The sequence below is a fragment of the Hipposideros armiger genome, unplaced genomic scaffold (assembly GCF_001890085.2).
Source record: "Hipposideros armiger isolate ML-2016 unplaced genomic scaffold, ASM189008v1 scaffold_373, whole genome shotgun sequence".
Classification (NCBI taxonomy): Eukaryota; Metazoa; Chordata; class Mammalia; order Chiroptera; family Hipposideridae; genus Hipposideros; species Hipposideros armiger.
In genome coordinates, this window is record NW_017731723.1 from 1,676,544 (window position 1) to 1,699,034 (window position 22,491).

Below are 22,491 nucleotides of genomic sequence, written 5' to 3' on the forward strand. Positions count from 1 at the left end.
TGCTCTTGTGATCCAAGAGCATGAAGATTTTCTCTTATTTTTTAATCTGAGTATTATAGTTTTTAATTTTACATTTAGGTCTGGGATTCATTTTTATTTAATTTTTGTATTTGATGTGAGGTATAGGTTGAGCTTCAAACTTTGCATATGAATTTTCAATTGTTCTACCACCATCTGTTGAAAAGACAATCTGTTGAACTGCTCTCATACCTTTGTCAAAATTTTGAACAGACACTTCATAAAAGAAGATATATGGATGGCAAATAAGCACTTGGAAAGGTCTTCAACATCAGGAAAAGATCTTCAAATTAAAAAAAAAAAGCAAATTAAAACCACAATGAGTTATCACCACACACCTTTTAGACTGGCTAAAATTAAGTGTTGGTGAAGATGTGACAGAGCTGAAACTCTCAGACACTGCTGGTGGGAATGTAAAATGGTGTAAACAGTTTGAAAAGAGTTTGTCAGTTTCTTTAAAAGTTAAACACATAATTACCACTTCATCCAGCCATTCTACTCCTAGATATTTACCCAAGAGAAATAGAAAACATAAGTCCATACACATGTCCAAAAACTCATACACGAATGTTCATGGCAGCTTTATTTGTAATAGCCCTAATGGGATACAACCTGAATGTCCATCAATACGTGAACAGATAAACAAAATGGATACAATGGACTACCCCACAGCAATAAAAAAAATGAACTATGGATACATGCTACAACATGGATGATTCTCAAAATAATTGTCGAGTTCAGGAAGTCAGACAAAACAGTACATTCTGCATGATTCCATTAATATTAAATTTCAAGAAGTGTAAACATAAATGATTGAAAGCAGATCAGTGATTGCCAGGAGATAAAGTAGGTAGGTGGAGAGGGATAGGAAGAATGGATTACTAAAAGATGCAAGGAAACTTTCGGGGATAATGGATATGTTCATTATCTTGATTGAGGTGATGGTTTTACAGATGTATACATATGCCAAAATTTATCAAATTGTACCCTTTAAATTTGTATGATTTGTTGTAAGTCAATTTTACCTCAACAAAGCTCTTTAAATTTGACCATATTTTATGGATTTATTTCTGGAGTCTCTATGCAGTTCCACTTATCTATGTGTCTATTTTTTAGTCCATACCATACTGTTTTGATCACTGTAGTTTTATTTTACAGTATATATTAAAATCAAGTAGTGTGAGTCTTGCAACTTGTTCTTCTTTTTCAAAATTATTTTAAGTATTCTAGTTCCTGGACTTGTACATATAAATTTTATAATCAGCTTGTCTTTACCTACAAAGAATCATAGTGGGATTCCCTTGGAATTGCCTTTAATCTACAGATCAATTGGGTAAGTTTGACATTTTAACTATAATAAATCTTCTAATACATGAACAGAGTAAGTCCCCTTGTTTATTTAGGTCTTCTTTGATTTGTTTCATCAGCGTTTTGTAATTTTCAGCATGTAGACCCTGTACATATTTTGTTAAAGTTATAGCTAAGTATATCATATTCTTTTTGGAGCTATTATAAATGGTAATTTTTTTGAATTTCAGTTTCCAATTGTTCATTTATATAGAAAAATGATTGATATTTGTAAGTTGACTTATTCCATGACCTTGCTATATACACTTCGTTCTAGAAGCTTTTTTTTAGTAGATTCTCGGGATTTTTTTTACATCTCAGCCGTGATAGTAACCAGTTTTATTTCTTCCTTTCCATTCTGAATGCCTTTTATATCTTGTCTAATTACACTTGCTAGCATTTCCGGTACAATATGGAACAGTTGTGGTCAGAGCTGACATCCTCCATTGACCATGCTTAACGTTGAAAAAGAGAGGGCTGCCATTGAGTCACCAGTGACAGCATAGGCTGCAGTGGGGCTGCAGCGGGCTGCCGTAAGCTACCGTGAGTGGTCAGCAGCCAGCGTGAGCAGTTTTCGAAGGACCGGCGACCAATCTGCCTCAGCTGGGAAGAGCGCAATGATCACAATACCAACATGGGCTAGTGAAGTGACGTCCTCCACAACTAGACTGAAGAACAAAAGGACAGCAACTTGTCTGTTTCCCTTCCTCAATTCCCCAGTGCTGTTCCCATCTCCCCAATTCCCCAATAAAATCTTAAAAAAAAAAGAGAGAGGCAGTCAGGCAAGTCCCTCTTAATATGATGCAAGAGAGATACACAGTCAACTGTGAAGTAGTAGCAGTCTTGGCAAAAAATTGAACCTGAGATGGACCAAGCCTCTAGCCAGGGATGATGCCTGTAGTTAGGGGATGCCAAAAAACTCAGTGATCGAGATAACATTTTAATGCAATATTTAAAAAAAATCAAAATTAATGCAAAAAATTCATGATAAAAAATATCAACATTTTAAATAAAGACAGGATCAGCAGTAATACTGTTTTTTTCCTTGCCATTATGACTCGGCACTATTTTTAATCTTGACCCTGGTCTAGAGTCTAGATCTAATGACCATTTTGCAGGAAAGACAGGGATAGAAAAAATTTTGAATGAATTCAGCATGTGGGAAATTGCAGGATGATGATAAGTTTCTTCAATAAATAAATTACCAAAAAAACCCACAATCCTGGAGTCCCAGCTACCATAGGTAGTAAACACAGATGTGTTTTACTCTATGATGCTTTATTTACCAAGTCATACCCTTATGATATGTGTACTTTTCAACAGTACGTTCTATTGTAATAAAAAAAAAAGTTTTGTTTTGTTTTTAAAGATGGAGGAAAAAGCACCTAAGTTGAAACAGTTACTAAGTTCAGGTGATTAGAATTTGGCTGTTTATATAATTTTATTTTTAATGTTGTTTTATAATGTTTAGTCATTCTTTTATAATTTATAATTTTATAACTGTATGTTATACAATTTATATTATTTAACTATAATTATTAAAATGTTTAGTTATGTTATATTTTTATATAACCTATAATTTTTAGGAATTACAAATTTAAGCAAAAGTTTTAGAAATACTTCTCTGGCCCTCAGTTACTAGAGATGCATACTGAAGTATGTAAGGATGAAATGAATGAAGCAAGGGATGTTTTTAAATATTTTAGCAATTAAATCCAGAAACTTTGCCCTAAAAATATTTAGGAAAAAAAAAAAGAAGAAAGGAAAAGTTCCAAATGAAGTAAATGTGGGAAAAATGCATAATTGTTGAATCTGGGGGGAACTTATTAAAGTTTCTTATACTCTCTACTTTTGCATTTGCTTGACATTTTTTATTATAAAATTAAAAATAAATAAAAAAACCTTTCACCCCCACCTGGTATAATTTTCCACACCATTACATTGTTTTATTTTTTCCTAAATTAGTACCTGAAATTATCTTGTTTATTGGTGTATTACCTGCCCCCTCCCAGAATAAAAATGAGTACAGGATGTATGTATCTGAGTCTTGCTCACTCCTTTATTCCCAGCAATGAAAACAGTTCAAAACAATGAATTTTATCAGCATCTTACATCTAATATGATGTCTCAAACGAGTTACATGTTATAGTTGGTGGATATTTTATTTTTTATATGATTTAAAGAATAGGAACTCAGTATAGCCTCACTTTCTTTCTCAAAAGGAACCCGGCGCTTCACATAGGTTTCCTAGCTCTTTTTTCCTTGGATGGTCAGTAAGATTTTAATGGATGCAGACACTAAATACACCCCCTAGGAGTTCTTCACAATCATTTCATAGTCCCGAAATCTGATTATTTGCCAATCTGTAAAGACTACAAAGCCCAGCAATTTCATTTGACCTACTGTTAAGTTCTCCTGTGAAGTTGTTAATTTCAGAGTACTTTGGGGTTTTATAGACTCCATCTTTCTTACATTGTTATAAGGCTATGCTAAACAAAAAACAGATGTTGCACTCTATAAATTTGCAATTACCAGCTTCTAATTAGTTCTCAATGTCAAAGTCAGCTTCTCCAACTTTTAGAGGCTGTGCAACTCATAATAAGCAAGTCTCTGTTCCAAAATTTAACTCTTTAAAAGTAAAAACAGTTGAAATTTCTCACATGATATTTCTTGTGTTTAAAAACAGAACAAATCTACTTGCCTGTGTCATTTCTTTTCTTGATTGTGGGTTTGTGGTGTTAGAAGAATAACTTTTGGATAAAGAAAATATTTATGCATGTTCATAACAGTTGCTCTCTGTTCTTTCTCTGAAGTCTGCCCTATGGCCACTTGAGATGACATATTACTTAAGTACATGTGTGCAACTGAATTCATCTGGGCACTTGAATAATTGGGTTGGCCCTTCAGAGTGTATTCCAGGTACTTCAGGATGGGACCATCATCCTCTGTTTACACACACGAGAGGCAGCTTCAGGGGTCTCTTGATCCTGACATGGCCTCCATTCCTAAGCTCCTCTCACCTGTCCTAGGTACTCATGCTCCTTTTCAGGTTCCTCGGGGGTTCAGAGTTCAAGAGTTCCCATTCTAGACTTAATCATGCAGAACATGCTTTTCCATAGCGTGTGATGGAACATGCAGGCACTCCCAGGTACATCCCAGGGCCAGAGTGTTTCACAACAAAGAGTGCTGAATTGTAGCGTCCTTGCAATCTGGAAACAGGTCTGCACGGATGTTTGGAAATACTAATTGTATAATACACTGTACACTATTTTTAAGGCTGAGGAAAACAAGCTTTTATTCAGTATTCATTCAACAAATACTTCCTGAGCTCCAGCCACGGGCCAGACTTAATTAAATGCAGTGAACTTCATGGTCCTTACCTCGTGGTTCATAAACCAGCAAAGATATGATGCATAAACAATTGACTATAATGCAAAGTGATCAGTGTTCCAGATAAGTCTTTCCCATCCTTCTTACTTAGGATGAATTTATGGCTGAACGTTTTAGTGACGATAAGTTTTTTGGAGCAATTTTTTAAAGCTGGGATGGTGTGAAGTATTATCCCCTTTAATCCTTACAACAACACTCATGTTGCAGGTATTATCATCCTCATTTTACAGATGAGGAAACTGAAGCCTAGAGAGGTAAGACAAGTCTCCTAGTTCGGCAAGTAGCAAGGCTGGCATTTGAACTAGGGTCTTTCTGATTTGCCAAGAGTCAAAGTGTAAGCTGGACTCTATCTATGCAGGGCTATGATCCATTTAGAGAGGGAGGGCTATGTCCTAGTTTGAACACTAGAGGGCGCTGAGAGAGCAAACCCACGGGAGGAATTCTCCTCCAGAAGTACCATCTGACAAGCATAATGAATTGACCTTCCCAAATTCATCTTTGAAGGTGGGTTAACTATAACCACAGTGGTGAGAAAGCAGGCCTGAACCTACTGCACATTCCAGTTACAGATAAGGGCAAGGATCACTTAGGATACATCTTTCATCCAAAGCATTTCAGTGCACTGTTTCTTTTTCCTAAGGTATAGAAGGCTTGTGGAATTTAATTAGACATATACTATGTACAGGACACGTCTCGCTTGCTTCTGCTCATCTCACAGCTGATTCCAAATGCGGGGTGTGGTGCAAACAGCTAGCTACTCAACTAGAAATAGGTTCAAGGGAAAGTAATAGCTTAGTTCACTCGTTGGGCTGCATACATTCCAGACACGACTCACCACCTCATTTGTTCCAGCTCCCAGAGCAATGAGTGACTGGCACGGCCCCGTTCCATTGACAGCATACAAAGGACTGACCCGTCAACATGCCCATCATCCTGAGGGACACTTCATGTGAACGAAGTACTCAGGCGGTGGCCTACGGCATTACGTTTCCACTAAGGGAATGGGCGCCCACCAGGACTGAAGTCACTGCCGGGAACAAGAAGTCAACTTTCCCTCCGGTTTCAGTCTTTTCCTCCTAGAGAGTTGCCGTTTGTTTCTGGGTACTTTTCCATCATGTTTACAACTCACAAGGATAGAACACGCAGCTGAATACTATCGGAAAAGGCAAGTTCACATTTTAGGGGAAGTAGTTAAAAATAATCGGTGACCAATGTGTCTTCAAAAAGTTCTTTCTCATGTGTTTCAGTCGTGTGTGGCAGAAACCAAACAGAGCCTTTTTCAACCGAGACACACCCTGGAGTGATGCAATGGTAAACGAGACACAGGCATGGACATGTTTCTGGATCAACCCCACTAACGTCCAGAGGGCCTTCTCCTCAGGATGCACAGCGGGCAAAGGAGTGGGCAGTTTGCCCCTTATTCCGTGTTGAGGGAAGGGGCAGCCAACATTTTATTTTTTAAGTAAGGAAGTTATGCGAACAGAACTCTAGTAAGATGGGTTTGGAGGCATTATAAGGGAGGTTAACAGGGAGGATTGGAGACAGGGAGGCCTTGAGAGGTGGATATAAGGACGTAAGTATGTGGGGAGTGGGGGAGCATGTAAGCAACCTTTCAGGGCTAGAACCCACAGCTCTGAATGTGGAAAATGATATAAATATGAGATGCTTACGTTCTTTGAGTGTTTTCCATGTGCAAGGTACTATGCATTTTACAGGTATTAACTCATTTAATTATGACAAATCATGTGAGGTAGGAATAGTATCATCCACCTTTTATGAGAGAGGAAACTGAGGCACAGAAAGGCTAAGCCATTGCTTTTTCAAAGGTCACTAGGATTTGAACCCAGGCTGTCAAACTCAAGAACCTGCATTCTTCACACAGGCCATGCAGTTTCTTTTCCAGTCTGGGGGACATGGAAGATGGTGAGGTCCCTGGGTGAGATGGGAAGTCAGAAGGAGCAGGTGCACATGTGTGTGTGGGAGGTGGGGTTGGAGGGGGGCAGGCTTTGGATGTGTGTAGAGTCTGAAGATGCTGTCAGCACCTCAAGTGGAGATGTCCAGCGGGCTTTGTGTTCCAATGTGGAGAGAGAGCTGGTTTTCATTAAGAATCACGAAACATCTGTAAAAACGCTGTCGGCTGAGTTTCCCAGTCAAGCTGTTCAAGAAAGGCCTGCTATGCTAACAAACAGGAAGCCTATGCCCCCGTTGAAGGTGTGGCCAGGGCTTTAGAGCTCGGGTTCATCTGCAAGGTACACACATAAAGTGTTTCTTGCAGTATGAAATAGAGATAATATCTGAACCTTTCTCCTGTGGTTGCTGGGAGAATTAAATGAGATAATGCATGGAAAACTCTTAGCATATTCGCTGGTATCTAATCACTATTCAATAAATTATTAACAAATTCTATTGAATGTGACTTGCCTAAAATCCCCTTCAAATAACAAGTGGATAAGCCAACACTGGAATCCGGCCAGTGCTCTTTCTGCGACACCAAGGCAGTTTCCAGTGATATGGACAGCAACCCAAGGACAAAGAGCTACCATTTATGGAGGGCCAACTGCATTTCAGACACTGACATCAAGACGAAGCACTGTGCAGGGATACCACGAGGTTGAGAGAGGCTAGTACCTGTCCGAAGGTCACACACAGAACTATTAAGTGGGGGGTGGGAAGTGGGCGCCACACTGACCTCCAGTCCTACACCTTTTTTCCATAATAGTGGCTCTCAAACTCCAGAGTGCATCAGAATTACTGGGGTGAGGTGGGGCTTGTTAAAATCCAGATTCCAGGCCCCTCTCTCAGAGTTTCTGATTTAGCGGGCCTGAGGCAGAGCCTGAGAATTTGCATTTCTAACAAGTTCTCAGGTGATGTCAATGCTGCTAGTCCAGGGGAACCACATCTAGAGACCTTGGTCTAGACTAAGCTGCCTCACTGGGCAGGATTCGTTGTGATGAGAGCTGCGGTGCTCTCACATCTGCACACATTCTGGCAACCCCTCAGGCTGCTGGGAACCCCAGGGCTTCCCCCGGGCACATTCAAGACATGTGTCCCTGTTACACTCTTCAGGGCCTCATTACACAGTAACTACAGCCTGTCAGACAGGCAGACTTTTGTCAGGCACAGCCTATGACTTCAGAGCTGGCACTCCCCGTTGGGTGTTTTATTATTTATTCACTTGACAGGAAACATATATTTGGTAGCAACCATGCTACCGGCGTAACTAGTTGCCATTGTACGAGAACTCCCCTGGGCTCTCAGGCAGCACCTGCATGGCAACCGAGGACAGCCCTGTCACTGGAGGAAAGAACCCTGCCAAAGAAGAAACCCCCTGCCAGACATTCCCTGAGGAGCCTCCGTCCCACAGCCATACAGAGCCCTGAAATTCACACACGCCAGGCGGCATCAAAACAACGGTCATGCTGGGAGGAACCAATATTCTAGAAGATGGTCATACCCGGGGTGTACCAGACAATTTATATACATTACAAATATATAAATTAAGAGGTCTACATGTATACAAAATCTTTCAAAGGGGACTTATTTCATTCTATGCCATGCCAGGTATTTCTCAGGAGCTTGAAAACAGGTGGTTTTCAATGGAGCTGGCATTAAAAATCAAAGGTGTTTATACCTGGGCCCTGCCCCTCTCGTGTCCACCATGGAACCCTCTGGTGTTGTCAGGGCCTCTGGGCAACCTCAGCACCCCCACAGGTAACCCATCTGCAGTCTGCATCTTCCGAGAGAGCAGGGGACTCGCTCTGGGGCTCTTCTCCTGCGTCCCCATCTCTGCTTGGCGGCGCCTCCGAACCCAGGGGCTGCCAGAGGGAGTGATGCTGCTGTCAGAGGAATAATCCGTGCACTTGCGAAGGATCTCAGGGCTGGTGCTGGAGTTCAGCCGACCTTCCTCGGCCAGTGGGGATTTTCGGGAAACGCCTTTGCGTTGAGCCAAGGGGCTGCTCCAAGGACTTGAGCACGGGGAGGCATTCGGGCTCAGAAAGAGATTCTGGTGGCCAGAAGGGCTGAGCTTGCTGGTGACCGTATGCCGCCGGCCAGCCATAGGGGACGTGGGATTGCTCTCAGGGTCGGAGGAGCTGTTAGCGGAGGACTCATCGCCCATGTATTGAAGCTCCTCAACTCTCTTGTTCGGGGACTTGTTCAGGTGGAGGCCTGCAGTGGGCTCCTCGTCCTGGTTCTTGTCTTTGGGGGGTTTCTTTTTGGGTGGCTTCAGGCCAATCAGGACCGCTTTCATGTTCTCCTTGCCCTGAGATTCCACGATCATGAACTCATGGGCTTTGATGGCTGCTTCCACCTCCTCAAACTCGACAATGGCACACTCCTGAGTCCCCACCTGACTGTACCGGCTGCTGATCCTCCGGATATCAGGGGGCAGCTCTCTCCCGGGTTTGAGGATCCGCACTGATGAGATGACGCCAAAGGTCCCGAAGAGCTTGAGCAGGTGTTCCATCACCTTCTCCTGCACCCTGCCATTCTTTGGCGGGGTGCCCAGGGCCCACAGCTTGGGGGACAGGTAGAAATCATAGACCAGAAGCATCTTGCTGGGGAGGTTCTCATTGGGGAAAAGCGGGACGGGCGTGGTCCTTCTCACCTTCCGGTGGTCCTCATTCAACTCGAGGGTCCCTGAGTACTTCAAGGCATATGCTGTGGTTCTCCAGTCCCGTGTGAGGTGTTTTACCTGAAGAACACAAAGCAAACCGGAAATGGTACCTCATCTCCTTGTCCACCACGTGTCCTCCGTAATCTCCCTCCCTCCTTTCCTTACCCCTGGAACACTGAGATCTAGACTAATACCTGGTATATATATATATATATATACAATATATATATCCAGACAGACAGACAGACAGACAGACACACACACGCACACACACGTAACTCATTACAGTGTCTAGCTCACAGTGAGTACTCAGTAAATATTAGGAGCTGTCATTATTGCAAATACTACATTCTATCATTTGACAGGACTCAGATTCTCAGGTTCTCTGAAGTAGTATTTATGCATTTAATACAGAGAAAGATCTTCTCAAGTGATCTTTCTTATTTCACTGCAATATCTCCTGGGAATGATGTGGACTGTTTCAACTTGGAATTAAATTCAACCTGGACCTCATGGAGAATGATGAAATAGTCCCCCTCCTCCCTTAGCGGAAATAGTGTGTATCAATGTTGCAGTACGTGAAAGCTATATTTATATCATAAAACAGTAATTTTCAAGAGGCCCACTTCCAGTGAAGGGAATGCCAGGGAGAATGAGTCATCCCAAAGACACAGTGGAGGTGGGTGGGGTGGGTAGCCTGGGCCAGGAATGGTGAGATCACCCCGAGGCCTCTGAGGCCAGGCCAAAGCAGTGGCTCTGCAGAGGAACCCTGAGACCAAAACAGGAACTTCCCGGGACTCGAGAAGGGAAGGCGGCATGGAGGGCACCTTGGCAGAGCTATTAGTAGTACAGGCAGGCTCCTGGAGACAGGGCACTGTCCACTCTAGCCTGTGGCCTCTAGGTGAAATGCCCCAGATTTGGGCTTAGGGCATGGGGACCCCAAGTCATACACACAGATTCCATGGGCAGATCACCAGGACACAGGTTAAGGGCAGAGGAAGCGGGTCCAAGCAAAGGATCAGACTTCAGGTTCAGGTGGATGGAATCAATTAGGGATGTGGACAGGATGGAGATGATGACTGCAGGTCAGTGCCAGCTTGTGGGAAAGCCAAGCAGAACAAAACCCACCAGGGAGGGAGCACTCAGGAGAGGGGAAGAGACCCTCTAAGCCTGAAGCCTGAGCAAAAGGTGACTGGGGGAGGCCAGTGCTGCCTTAATCAGTGGGCAGGGGAAGCTGATGGACAACCACATCCAGTTCAGAGAGCAGCAGGCTCTCCAGCACCCCTCCAGAGCCAGGAGCAAGGTCCACCGTGCAATCTCCGCCACAGTCTGAGTGTCCCAGGCCTGTGTCTGTGAATCTTTATGAGTGTTAGGTACCACCCAAGAAGAGGAACCAGGGCGCCATGGGGTTCGTGTAATTACTAGAAGAACTTTGTGAGAATTTCAGAAACTCTGTAATTCCCGTTTATTACCTTTGTCATATAGGTTTTCTACTACGATTAGCAGGAAACACTTTAAGAGGAAAATGGTCTTTGCTCTCATTTTAGAGGTGTTGGGGAGTCTGTGTCCACTCTGCAACCAGGGTTCAGCAGAGAAGACCCCGCCTAAATGGAACCATAAGTGGCAACTTAAAAAGGAAAGAAAATTGGGAGATGCTTAGGGTCCCTGGGGTGGGATGATTCCACTAACTGCTTCAATCTGGGTCCCCCACAAACACTTCATAGGAGGGCTTGCTCACTGTTCTCTGCACATGTGTGACATTGTGATTTATAGTAAGAAATATATATATTTGGTCTTTGTCCCCACTCCTGAACCCCTGAAACCTTTACAATTTCCTAAGGGATAACAGCACTAGGAACATCTTTTGTTCTAATGAGGTGACTCTAGGTGGGCTCCTGGATGGGGGCTGGTTACCAGAAAGACAAAGCCATGATTAGAAGGTTAGAATTTTCAGCCCCTCCCCCCATCCTCCAGAGAGGGAGAGGGGCAGGAACTGGAGTTAATAATTGATCATGCCTATGTGCGAAAGCTCCATGAAGTCCCAATAGTAAGGGGTTTGGGAAGCTTCCAGAAGGGTGAACACATCCACCTACCCAGCGGGTGACATGTCCCAACTCCACTGAGACAGAAGTCCCTGCACTCAGGACCCTTCCAGACCTCATCCTGTGTAGCTCTTCATCTGGCTGTTCACCTGCATCCTTTACCATGTCCTTTAACAAACTGGTAAATGTTAAGTGTTTCCCTGAGTTCTACGAACTAGTCTAGCCAATAATCAAATCCAAAGGGAGGAGGTCAAAACCTCCAATTTGTAGCCAAGTTGGACAGAAGTTGTGGGTAACCTGGGGACCAACTACTTGCAATTGGCATCTGAAATGGGGAGCATTGTTTCAGGAGTGAGTCCTTAACTTCTGGGATTCGACACTATCTCCAGGTAGATAGCATCAGAATTGAGTTAAATTGTAGGACTCCCAGCTGGTGTCACAGAATTGCTTGGTGTGAGAACCTCCTCTCCCTCATATCTGGTGTCAGAAGTATGATTATAGCAGTAGTGTGAGAGTAAAGGAGATGCACAGGAGGAAGAGTACGTTTTTCCTTTACAACACGAAATGTCCCTTCTCCTCTCCTATACCTTGAAAACTCCTACTCATCCCCCAAGACCCTACTTCAACATCACCACTTCTGGGGATACTTCTCAATTCTCCAGGCAGGGTTAGTTGCTCCGATCAACTCACCCCCAACAGTACTTTATTCTTTCTTTTGTGGTACTGTCTATGGTCATACTGATCTCTCTCCTTCACTGGACTTTACAAGGACAGGGGAAATGCCAAGTTCATTTAATAGATCCTGTGCCTAACATAGTACTCAGCATACAGGATGAATATGTTTGACGACTGAATGAAGAGAGCAATGGAAGAGGGCAGAGTTACCAGGAGGCAAGGCAGGGAAGAGCTCTGGGAGAACAGCTCTCCTTAGTGCTCCCTGACAAAGTGGACAGGCAACTTAGCCAGGCCCCATTCATTACACATCTCGTGATGCAAAAGGCCGCGTAGTGCTTTTCCATCCTAGTAGGCACACTTCCCCCGAGAGAGACACAGAGTTCTTACACCAGCGGGCCTGTCAGCTCTTGGAGAAGCAGGACAAACACAGTCCAGTTGCTGGATGTGTAAACAGCAGGGACATGTGGCCTGATACCCAGATGGCAGCAATCATTAGATATCTCATATCTCATCTACAGATGAGGAGGTTGACATAACACAGCAAAACAAAGACTGAGGTCATCTTGGAGCAGGCTCATCTCGAGAGTTCTGAGCATGCCTTCCTCCTTTTATTTATTGAACTTGACAAATGAAAAGCTTGGCTTTCCTATCATGCTAGGTCTGGTAGGTGTCTCACAAGGCCACTGAGTCCCCCTGTCCAGGCACAGATTCCTCCTGGCCACCCACTCACCTGCCATGAGTGCCTGAACTTTACTACGAATAAGCCATGTCATTTCATTACTGCTGCCAGCTGAGATCTGTCCCAACACCCAGGACCCTTTTAATAGTGTGGGACACTATTCCAAATAACAATCCTAAATCACTTCTCTTGATAATTTTTCTCTTCTTCAGGCCTCAGAGGAAGTAAAAAATAATGAGTCATTAGGTTTCAAGGGGGTGAAAAGTATTTATACCCACAACTCAAAACACCCTTGAGGTCGCTTCTGAGAATGAAACCTCACCTTTTTGAAGGATGTGAGTAGCTTGACGCTCACATATCCTAACTTGTTCCTCCTCACGTGCTTTAGCAGGAAGGCGTCCTTCTCCAGGTTTTCATCAGAAAAGTAGAACTCGATCTGATCTACCAGTTTCTTGATTAACTCCTCATCCGGGGGCTTCCACTCCTGCTCCAGGTCCTCACGCTCATTCTCGCCCCCACTTGTTGTGGCACCACTGAGACCAGAGGGAGACACTGGGTGTTATGTGCTGAATTGTTTCCACCTGCCAGGATACGTATGTTAAAGTAACAACCCTCCCCCACCTCAGAATATGATCCTTTTTGGAAACAGAATCTTACAGATGTCATTAGTTAAAGATGAAGTCATACCAGAGTAGGGTGGGCCCTAATCCAACATGATGGGTGTCTTTAAAAGGAGAAATCTGGAGACACAGGCACACAGGGAGAACGCCATGTGACGATGAAGGCAGAGATGGAGTGATACAGTAGTCAAGGAACATCAAAGATTGCCAGCAAACCACCAGAAGTTAGGGGACAGAACTAGAACAGATCCTTCCCTAGCACCTTGAGAGGGAGCACGTCCCTGCTCACAGCTTGATTTCCAGAACCTCTGGCCTCCAGAACTGTAAGGCAATAAATTTCTGTTGTTCTAGGCCCTCCAGTTTGTGGTACTTTGTTACAGCGGGTCCCAGGAATCTGCCCTGGGTCACACCTGAGCTGGACTCCTCAGAGGTGGTGATCGCATGACCATAAGAGGATAGGTTTTGCCTCCAAAGAGCTAAAATATCAAGCTTTCGTCTTTAACAAGGAGGGAGAATCACTAAAATAACAACACTCTCTACCAACATTTACATGATGCTCTGACACTGGTAGGATGATTTTCATATACACTATTGTTCTCCCTTCCCCACTCAACTCTGTATATCCTGATTTCTAGAAGACAGTTTAGTGAGGCAACTAAGAGTCCCAATTCTAGAGTTAGATAACCTGGATTCGAATACTGACACCACCATTTATTAACGGGATCAACTGAGGAAAGGAACTCCACTGCCACACCTCAGTTCCATTATTTATAAACTGGAAGTCATGGTAGTCTCTCTCTTGATAGGACTGCTGTGAATATTAAATGAGTTAATACACGGAATATCCGGAAAAGTGCCTGGCATACCCTTGGAGCTCAGTAAGTGACAGATACATTCATTTTCTCACTCATAAGAGGCAGACCTAGGATTCAAACTCAACTTTTCTGTCTCTAAAGCTGGTACAAATAATACATTCCAGGTTTGGCTGGGACCCTGCCATGGAATCTGGAAACAATCCTCTTCACCATGGTCTTCTGAATAAAATGCACTCCCACCAGCAGCTCCACCTAGATGGATGTCCCCTCCCTGAGAATAATAGGACATGAAAACAAGCCAAAGAAATTCTGGGCAAAGCTTTAGGAAGGCCAATCTTTCACAAAGAGATCATAAAAACTTCAAAAGCATAAATATTTAGGGAATTTATGATTATCCACATCAAAATCGACATCATTATTAGAAGTTATCAAAGCTGAGTTCTCTCTTGTATACTTAATTCTCAAATTAAATTATGTATTATACAAGTACTGTTTATTATTCAAAAAAAAAGATTGGTTAAAAATTACTCCTAGGAAAAAGAAATAGCTGTTTTCCTATGTGGCAGCTTGATGTCTAATAACATGCCCATCAGACCCAGAGCTTCCATTAACATGTTCTGAGTAGAGAAACATCTAGATCACTGCTTCTAGTCCACCTAAAACATCAGTATGCTTCTACTCTGTTGGGAGAATTTGCCTGGCTCCCCAAAGGCTCAGAAAGTTCACAGCAGCATTATCCCCATAGCCAGAAGGTAGAAGCAACTCAAGGGTCCGAGAATGAATAAATGGATAAACAAGATGTGGTATATACATACAGCGAAATATATTTCAGCCTCAATGAAAAAAATTCTGACCCATGCTACAACATAGATAAACTTAGCCTGCAGTGGGGTCCCTCCCAGGTGGCCCCAGGGCTGTCACACTCAGTGGGCAGCTTTGAACCCAGCCAAAGCATCACCCGTCCACCTCCAGGGACGACACATCCAAAGGGCAGACTGGGCAGGCACCAGAGCCCTGCTAAAGCAAATCCTGCTGTGTAGGGTCAGCTCCTGCATCACAGCTCTTCCACTGTTGTCACAACCAATCACAACCTCACAACCAATCAGCCTGCAGACCAATCCCTCCCAGTGACGTGCAAACAGCAAACTAGGCTCAACTACAACAGGAGGGCACAAACAACCCACACAAGTGACACACCTGGAGTGTGTGGCTCAGGTAACCATGGAAACTGCATGACTGAGTCCCAAAGGACACCTTCTACATAAGGCCGCTCTACTAAGACCTGGAAACATAGCAGTCCAACCTAATACATAGAGACAAACACAGGAAGGCAGCCAAAATGGGGAGACAAAAAAACATGTCCCAAATACAAGAACAGAACAAATTCCATAAAAAATAACTAAACCAAATGGAAACAAACAATATACCAGATGCAGAATTCAAAACACTGTTTATAAGTGTTGCTCAATGATCTCAGGGAGAACTTCAACAAGAGATAGGAAACATAAAAATGGAAACAGTAAACAAAAAAGAACCAGTTGGAAATAAAGAATACAATATCTGAAATGAAGACTACATTAGAGAGAATCAACAGATTAGAGAAGCAGAGGGCTGAATCAGCAATTCAGAAGATAAGGTAGCAGGAAACACCCAAACAGAACAGCTAAAAGAAAAATGAATCCAAAAATATAAGGAGAGTTTAAGGGGCCTCTGGAACAACATCAAGCACACCATCATTCACATCACTGGGGTGCCAGAAGGAGAAGAGAGAGAGAGAGCAAAGAATTGAAAACCTATTTGAAGAAATAATGACTGAAAACTTCCCTAACCTGGCAAAGGAAATAGATACACAAGCCCAGAAAGCACAGAGTCCCAAACAAGATGAACCCAAAGAGGCCCACACCAAGACACATTATAATTAAAATGTCAAAGGTTAAAAACAAAGAAAGAATCTTAAAAGCAGCAAGAGAAAATCAGTTAGTTACCTATAAGGGAGCTCTCAAAAGACTATCAGTTGATTTCTCAACTTTGCAGGCCAGAAGGGACTGGCACAAAATATTTAAAGTGATGAAAAGCAAGGACCTACAACCAAGACTACTCTACCTAGTAAAGCTATCATTTAGAATTAAAGGATAGATAAAGAGTTTCCCAGACAAGAAAAATCTAAAGGAGCTCATCACTACCAAACCAGTATTACAAGGAATCTTAGAGGGACTTAAGATGAAAAAAAAAGATTAAAAATATGAATAATAAAATGGCAATAACTGCATATCTCTCAACAATTTATTTATTTTATTTTTTAAAGATTTTTATTGGGGAATTGGAGGGATGGGAACAGTGCTGGGGAATTGGGGGAAGGGGAACAGACAAGTTGCTGTCCTTTTGTTCTTCAGTCTAGTTGTGGAGGACGTCGCTTCACTGGCCCAAGTTGGCACCATCATTGTGCTCTTCCCGGGCGAGGCAGATCAGTCGCCAGCTTCTGGAGGCCGCTCACAGTGGCTGCTGGTCGCTCACGCTGGCTGCTGGCTACACACGGTAGCCCATGGCAACCCACTGCAGCAGGGGTTGCAGCCTACGCTGTCGCTGGTGACTCACGGCAGCCCAGCTCCAGGTTGAGCTGTTGTTCAGCATCTTAGCTGCAGAGGGCAGTGTCACTGGCCCTCAAATGTGGGATCCGAACCAGGGCCCTCTGGCGTCCCAAGCCAGCTCTTAACCAATGCGCCAGTCAGCCGGCCCTGTCAACAATTACTTTAAGTATAAATGGATTAAATGTTTCAATCAAAAGACACAGAGTGGGAGAAGGTCCATGATGGCAGGTTAGGTAAATGCTACTCCTACTAAGTTCCAGGATCACACCCAAATTACAAATACATTATAGAACAATCAAGCTCAAGAATCATCTGAAGACTAGCTGAACAGAACCCCTATAACTGAGGATAAAAAGAAGAGGCCATATCGAGACCAGTAGGAGGGGTGGAGACGTGAAAGGAGCTGACCGAAAGAAAACCCACAGATAGTGGCTGAACATCAGGAGGGACACCTTGGTGGTGGAGGTCCCCCTGGAAGAGGGAGGGGTCCCAGTCCCACACTGGGCTCCTCAGCCCAGGGGTCCTGTACTGGGAAGAGGAGTTCCCACATCTGGCAGTGAAAATCAGCAAGGACTTTGTCTGCCTGTCCCAGTGAGACAGAACGTGGCTGGAAACCCAGAAGTCCTCTTAAAGAGCTTGCACACAGACTCACTTGCCTGCAAACACTCACCTGGTCTCTGGTAGCAGGACAGCAATTTAAGAGGTGCTAGAGACATACAGGGAAAGACTGAGTTGTGTGACTTCAGGGTGAGGGCTGGAGGGACCGGAGCCATTATCCCTGTGTAGAGCCTTACTCATGTGTAGTTTATAGGAGGGCGCCATCTTTTCTACGTTGAACCCTCCCTCAGAAGACGAAATCTGAGACCTCATTGGTCTGATAAAATCTGCATGTGCATACTACCTTAGTGATGCCCTGGGTCCCTGCCCTGCACAACTAGTACTGAATCATCTGGGACACTCATGACTATTGAGCAGAAGGCCTCTCCCCACAAGCTGTGGAAGCCTTTTACAACAGTGGATGGCCTGTGGCAGCTAGAGAACTTTTGGTGGTGGGCAGTGACCCAAAATGTGGGCAACAGATTCTCTTGGGCAGTTCTCAGGGACCTGCGGGCCTGAGGCGAGCAGTGGCTGTCCACAGTGTTCTCAGGGCATTTTTGCAAAGTGGTCACAGGCCCAGCACTGGTGCAAGAATCAAAACTGCATTCACTTTGTAAAAACTACTGGTCACATCTCATGACTCCATTGAAGCCCACACCACCCAGCTAGTACTGCATAGCCAAGGGCACTCTCGACACTGGGTCAACCAACCTGGTCCGTGCACCTAAGGAGGCTCTTTCAACGACTGAGCCAGCAGCTGGCAATAGGCCTAGGGGGCTCTGGGCCCTCTCCTAAGCTGCCTCAGGCCCAATACTGGTGGCAGCTGGCCTTGGTTCACATTGAAGAGACCCCCATACGCCTCCATGTCCAGCAGCCAACCACATATAGCTTTGTGGCTCCTACCAGGTAGCCACGGGCTGGTTACAGACAAGGCTAAAATTGGCCTGCACAGGAGCCTCTCCCAAGGAACACCAGAAATAACAAATCTAGAGGCCAGCATCAGACAACACCAGAGCACTACCTGGTTAGCCCCATAAGCGGTACACTAAAAGGGTAGTCTCAAAATGCAAAAGAGCCCATGGGGGCAAATCCTCCTCTGATGGGTCAGCTCCCACATGGCAGCTCATACACTGTGGATGTAGCCAATCTTCTCAGTCAGTCAGTGTGGGAGTCAATCCCACCAACTGATGCGCCAAAAACAATTAAGGCTCAACTACAACAGAAGAACACATACAACACACTCAAGAGACACTCCTGGAACACATGCACAAGATATTAGGGAGACCGTGCCATTGGGCCACATAGGACATATACTACATAAGGCCACCCAGCAAAGACTGAGAGACATAGGAGATCTACTTAATACAGAGTAGCAAACACACAGAGGCAGCCAGAATGAGGAAACAAAGAAACATGTCCCCAATGAAAGAACAGGAGAAACCTCCAGAAATAGAACTAAATGAAATGGAGGCAACCAACCAGCCAGAGATAGAGTTTAAAACAGTGGTTGTAAGAATGCTTAAGGAAATTAGTGAGAACTTCAACAAAGAGATAATAAGTATAAAGAAGAACACAGAGGGCTGGCCAAGTGGCGCGGTGGTTAAGAGCTGGCTTGGGATGCCAAAGGACCCCGGTTCGGATCCCACATGGGGGCCAGTGACACTGCCCTCTACAGCTAAGATGCTGAACAACAGCTCAACCTGGAGCTGGGCTGCCATGAGTCGCCGGCGACAGCGTAGGCTGCAGCCCCTGCTGCAGTGGGTTGCCATGGGCTACCGTGTGTAGCCAGCAGCCAGCGTGAGCGGCCAGCAGCCGCAGTGAGCAGCGGTCCAGAAGCCGGCGACTGATCTGCCTCACCCGGGAAGAGCGCAATGATGGTGCCAACTTGGGCCAGTGAAGCAACGTCCTCCACAACTAGACTGAAGAACAAAAGGACAGCAACTTTTCTGTTCCCCTTCCCCCAATTCCCCAATAAAAATCTTCAACAAAACAAAACAAAACAAAACACAGAAACCATAAAAAAGAACCAGCCAGAAATAAAGAATACAATAACTGAGATGAAGCATACACTAGAATGAATCAACAGTAGATTAGATGGAGCACAGGATTGAATCAGCAATTTAGAAGACAAGGTAGTAGAAAACACCCAATTGGAACAACAAAAAGAATAAAAAAAATACTTAGTTTAAGGAACCTGTGGGACAATATCAATTGTAACAACATTTACATCACAGGAGTACCAGAAGGAGGAGAGAGGGAGCAAGGGATCGAGAACCTATTTGAAAAAATAATGACTGAAAACTTCCCTATCCTGGTAAAGGAAATAGGCATATAAATCAAGAAACTGCAGATAGTCCCAAACAAGATGAACCCAAAGAGGCCCACACCAAGGCACATCATAATTAAAATGGCAAAGGTTAAAGACAAAGAGAGAATCCTAAAAGCAGCAAGAGAAAGACAACTAGTTACTTACAAGTGAGCTCCCATAAGACTCAACTGATTTCTCAAAAGAAACTTCTCAGGCCAGAAGGGAGCAGCAGGAAATATTCAAAGTAATGCAAAGGAAGGACCTACAACCAAAACTACTCTATCCAGCAAGCCTATCATTTAAAATTGAAGGAGAGATAATGAGCTTCCCAGACATGAAAGAGCTAAAGGAATTCATTACCACCAAGCCAGTACTACAAGAAATGTTAAAAGGACTCCTTTAAGCAGAAGAAAGGAGAAAACAAATGAAGATAAAAAAATATGAATAATAAAACGGCAATAACTATGTACCTATCAATAATCACTTTAAATGTAAATGGATTAAATGCTCCCGTCAAAAGATATAGGGTAGCTGAATGGGTAAGAAAATAAGACCCACATATATGCTGTCTACAAGAGACCAACCTCAGATTGAAAGACACATACAGACTGAAAGTAAATTGATGGAAAAAGGTATTTCACAAAAAGAAAACGAGAAAAAAGCTGGAGTAGCAATACTTACATTGGATAAAGTAGACTTTAAAATGAAGACCATAGTAAGAGACAAAGAAGGACATTACATAATTATAAAGGGATCAGACAAAACGCAATCACCCTAGTAAATATTTATCCATCCAACATAGGAGCATCTAAATATATAAAGCAAATATTGACCGAATAAAGGCAGAGAACAACAGTAACAAATCACAGTAGGGGACTTCAACACCCCACTAACAACAATGGACAGATCCTCCAGACAGAAAATAAACACAGAAACAGCAGCCTTAAATGTCACACTAGATCAGATGTATTTAATTGATATTCTTCAAGAATTTTACCCCAAAACAGCAGAATATACATTCTTTTCATGTGCACATGGAACATTTTCCATATGATAGGCCACAAAATAAGTCTCAATAAATTTAAGAACACTGAAATCATCATATCAAGTGTCCTCTCTGACCACATGGTATGAAACCAGATATCAATTACAAGAAAAATGCTGAAAAACACATAAAACAAACACATGGAGGTGAAACAACATTCTAATAAAAATGAATGAGTCAACAATAAGATCAAGGAGGAATCAAAAGATACCTGAGACAAGCGAAAATGAAAACACAATGACCCAAAATCTATGGGACACAGCGAAAGCAGTCGCAAGAGGGAAATGTATATCAATGCAGGCTAACTTAAAGAAACAAGAAAAGTCTCAAATAAACAGTCTAACTTTACACCTAAGGGAACTGGAAAAAGAACAGCCAACAAAGCCCAAAGTGAATACAAGGAAGGAAATACTAAAGATCAGAGTAGACATAAATGAAATAGAGACTAAAAAACAATACACAAGATCAATGACATCGAGAGCTGTTTTTTTGAAAAGATAAGCAAAACTGACAAACCTTTAACCAAACTCATCAAGAAAAAAAGAGAGGACCCAAATAAATAAAATCAGAAATGAAAGAGGAGAAGTGACAATGACACCACAGAAATACAAAAAATTTAAAGAAAGTACTACAACCATCTATACACCAACAAATTGGACAATCTGGAAGAAATGGACAAATTGCTAAAAGCATAAAACCTTCCAAGGCTGAATCAAGATGAAACCGAAAATCTGAACAGACCAATTACTACCAATGAAACCAAATTAGTAATCAACAAGCTCCCAACAAACAAAAGTCCTGGACTAGATGGCTTCACAGGTGAATTTTACCAAACATACAAAAAAAAAATTAACACCTATTCTCCTCAAAATATTTCAACAAATTCCAAGAGAAAGAAAGGCTCCCGAGCTCATTTTATGAGGCCACCATTTTATTACCCTGATTCCAAAACCAGACAAAGACATTACAAAAAAAGAAAACTATAGGCTGATATTTCTGATGAACATAGATGCAAAAATCCTCAACAAAATATTAGCAAACTGAATTCAGCAATATATTAAAAATATCATACACCATGATCAAGTGGGATTCATTCTTAGTATGCAAGGTTGGTTTGATATCCACAAATCAATTAATGTGATACACCACATTAACAAAATGAAACATAAAAATCATATGGTCGTATCAATAGATGTGGAAAATGCATTTGACAAAATCCAGCATGCATTTATGATAAAAACTCAGCAGAGTGGGAATAGATGGAACATATCTCAACATAATAAAGGCCATATGACAAATCCACAGCTAATATTATACTTAATGGGGAAAATTTTAAAGCATTCCCCTTAAGATCAGGAACAAGACAAGAATATCCACTTTCACCACTTTTATTCAACATAGTACTGGAAGTCCTAGGCACAGCAATCAGACAAGCAAAAGAAATTAAAGGTATCCATATTGGAAAGAAAGAAGTAAAATTGTCATTCTTTGCAGATGAAATTATGGAGATATATGGAGAATTCCAAAGATTCCACCAAGAAAATTATTAGAACTGATAAATGAATTTAGTAAAGTAGCAGGATAAAAAATTAATATTCAGGAATCGGTTGCATTTTTACACACCAATCATGAACTACCAATCAAGAAATTAAGAAAACAATTCCATTTACAATTGCATCAAAAAAACCAAAAAATTTAGGAATAAATTTAACCAAGGAAGTAAAAGACCCATTCTCAGAAAATTATAAGACA

At 42.8% G+C, this 22,491-nt stretch overlaps 1 protein-coding gene across 1 annotated transcript in view; it reads right to left on the reverse strand.

Annotated features, from left to right (window-relative positions):
- Positions 1–3,398: 3,398 nt before the first annotated feature.
- LARP6 (La ribonucleoprotein 6, translational regulator) overlaps positions 3,399–22,491 on the reverse strand; it is a 31,400-nt gene continuing 12,307 nt past the window's right edge. The window contains exons 2-3 of the mRNA XM_019662387.1: positions 13,089–13,299; positions 3,399–9,448 (exon numbers count right to left, since the gene is read on the reverse strand). Coding sequence (XP_019517932.1) covers positions 8,381–9,448; positions 13,089–13,299 — 1,279 coding nt within the window. The 3' untranslated portion in view covers positions 3,399–8,380. The remainder of the gene's footprint in view (positions 9,449–13,088; positions 13,300–22,491) is intronic.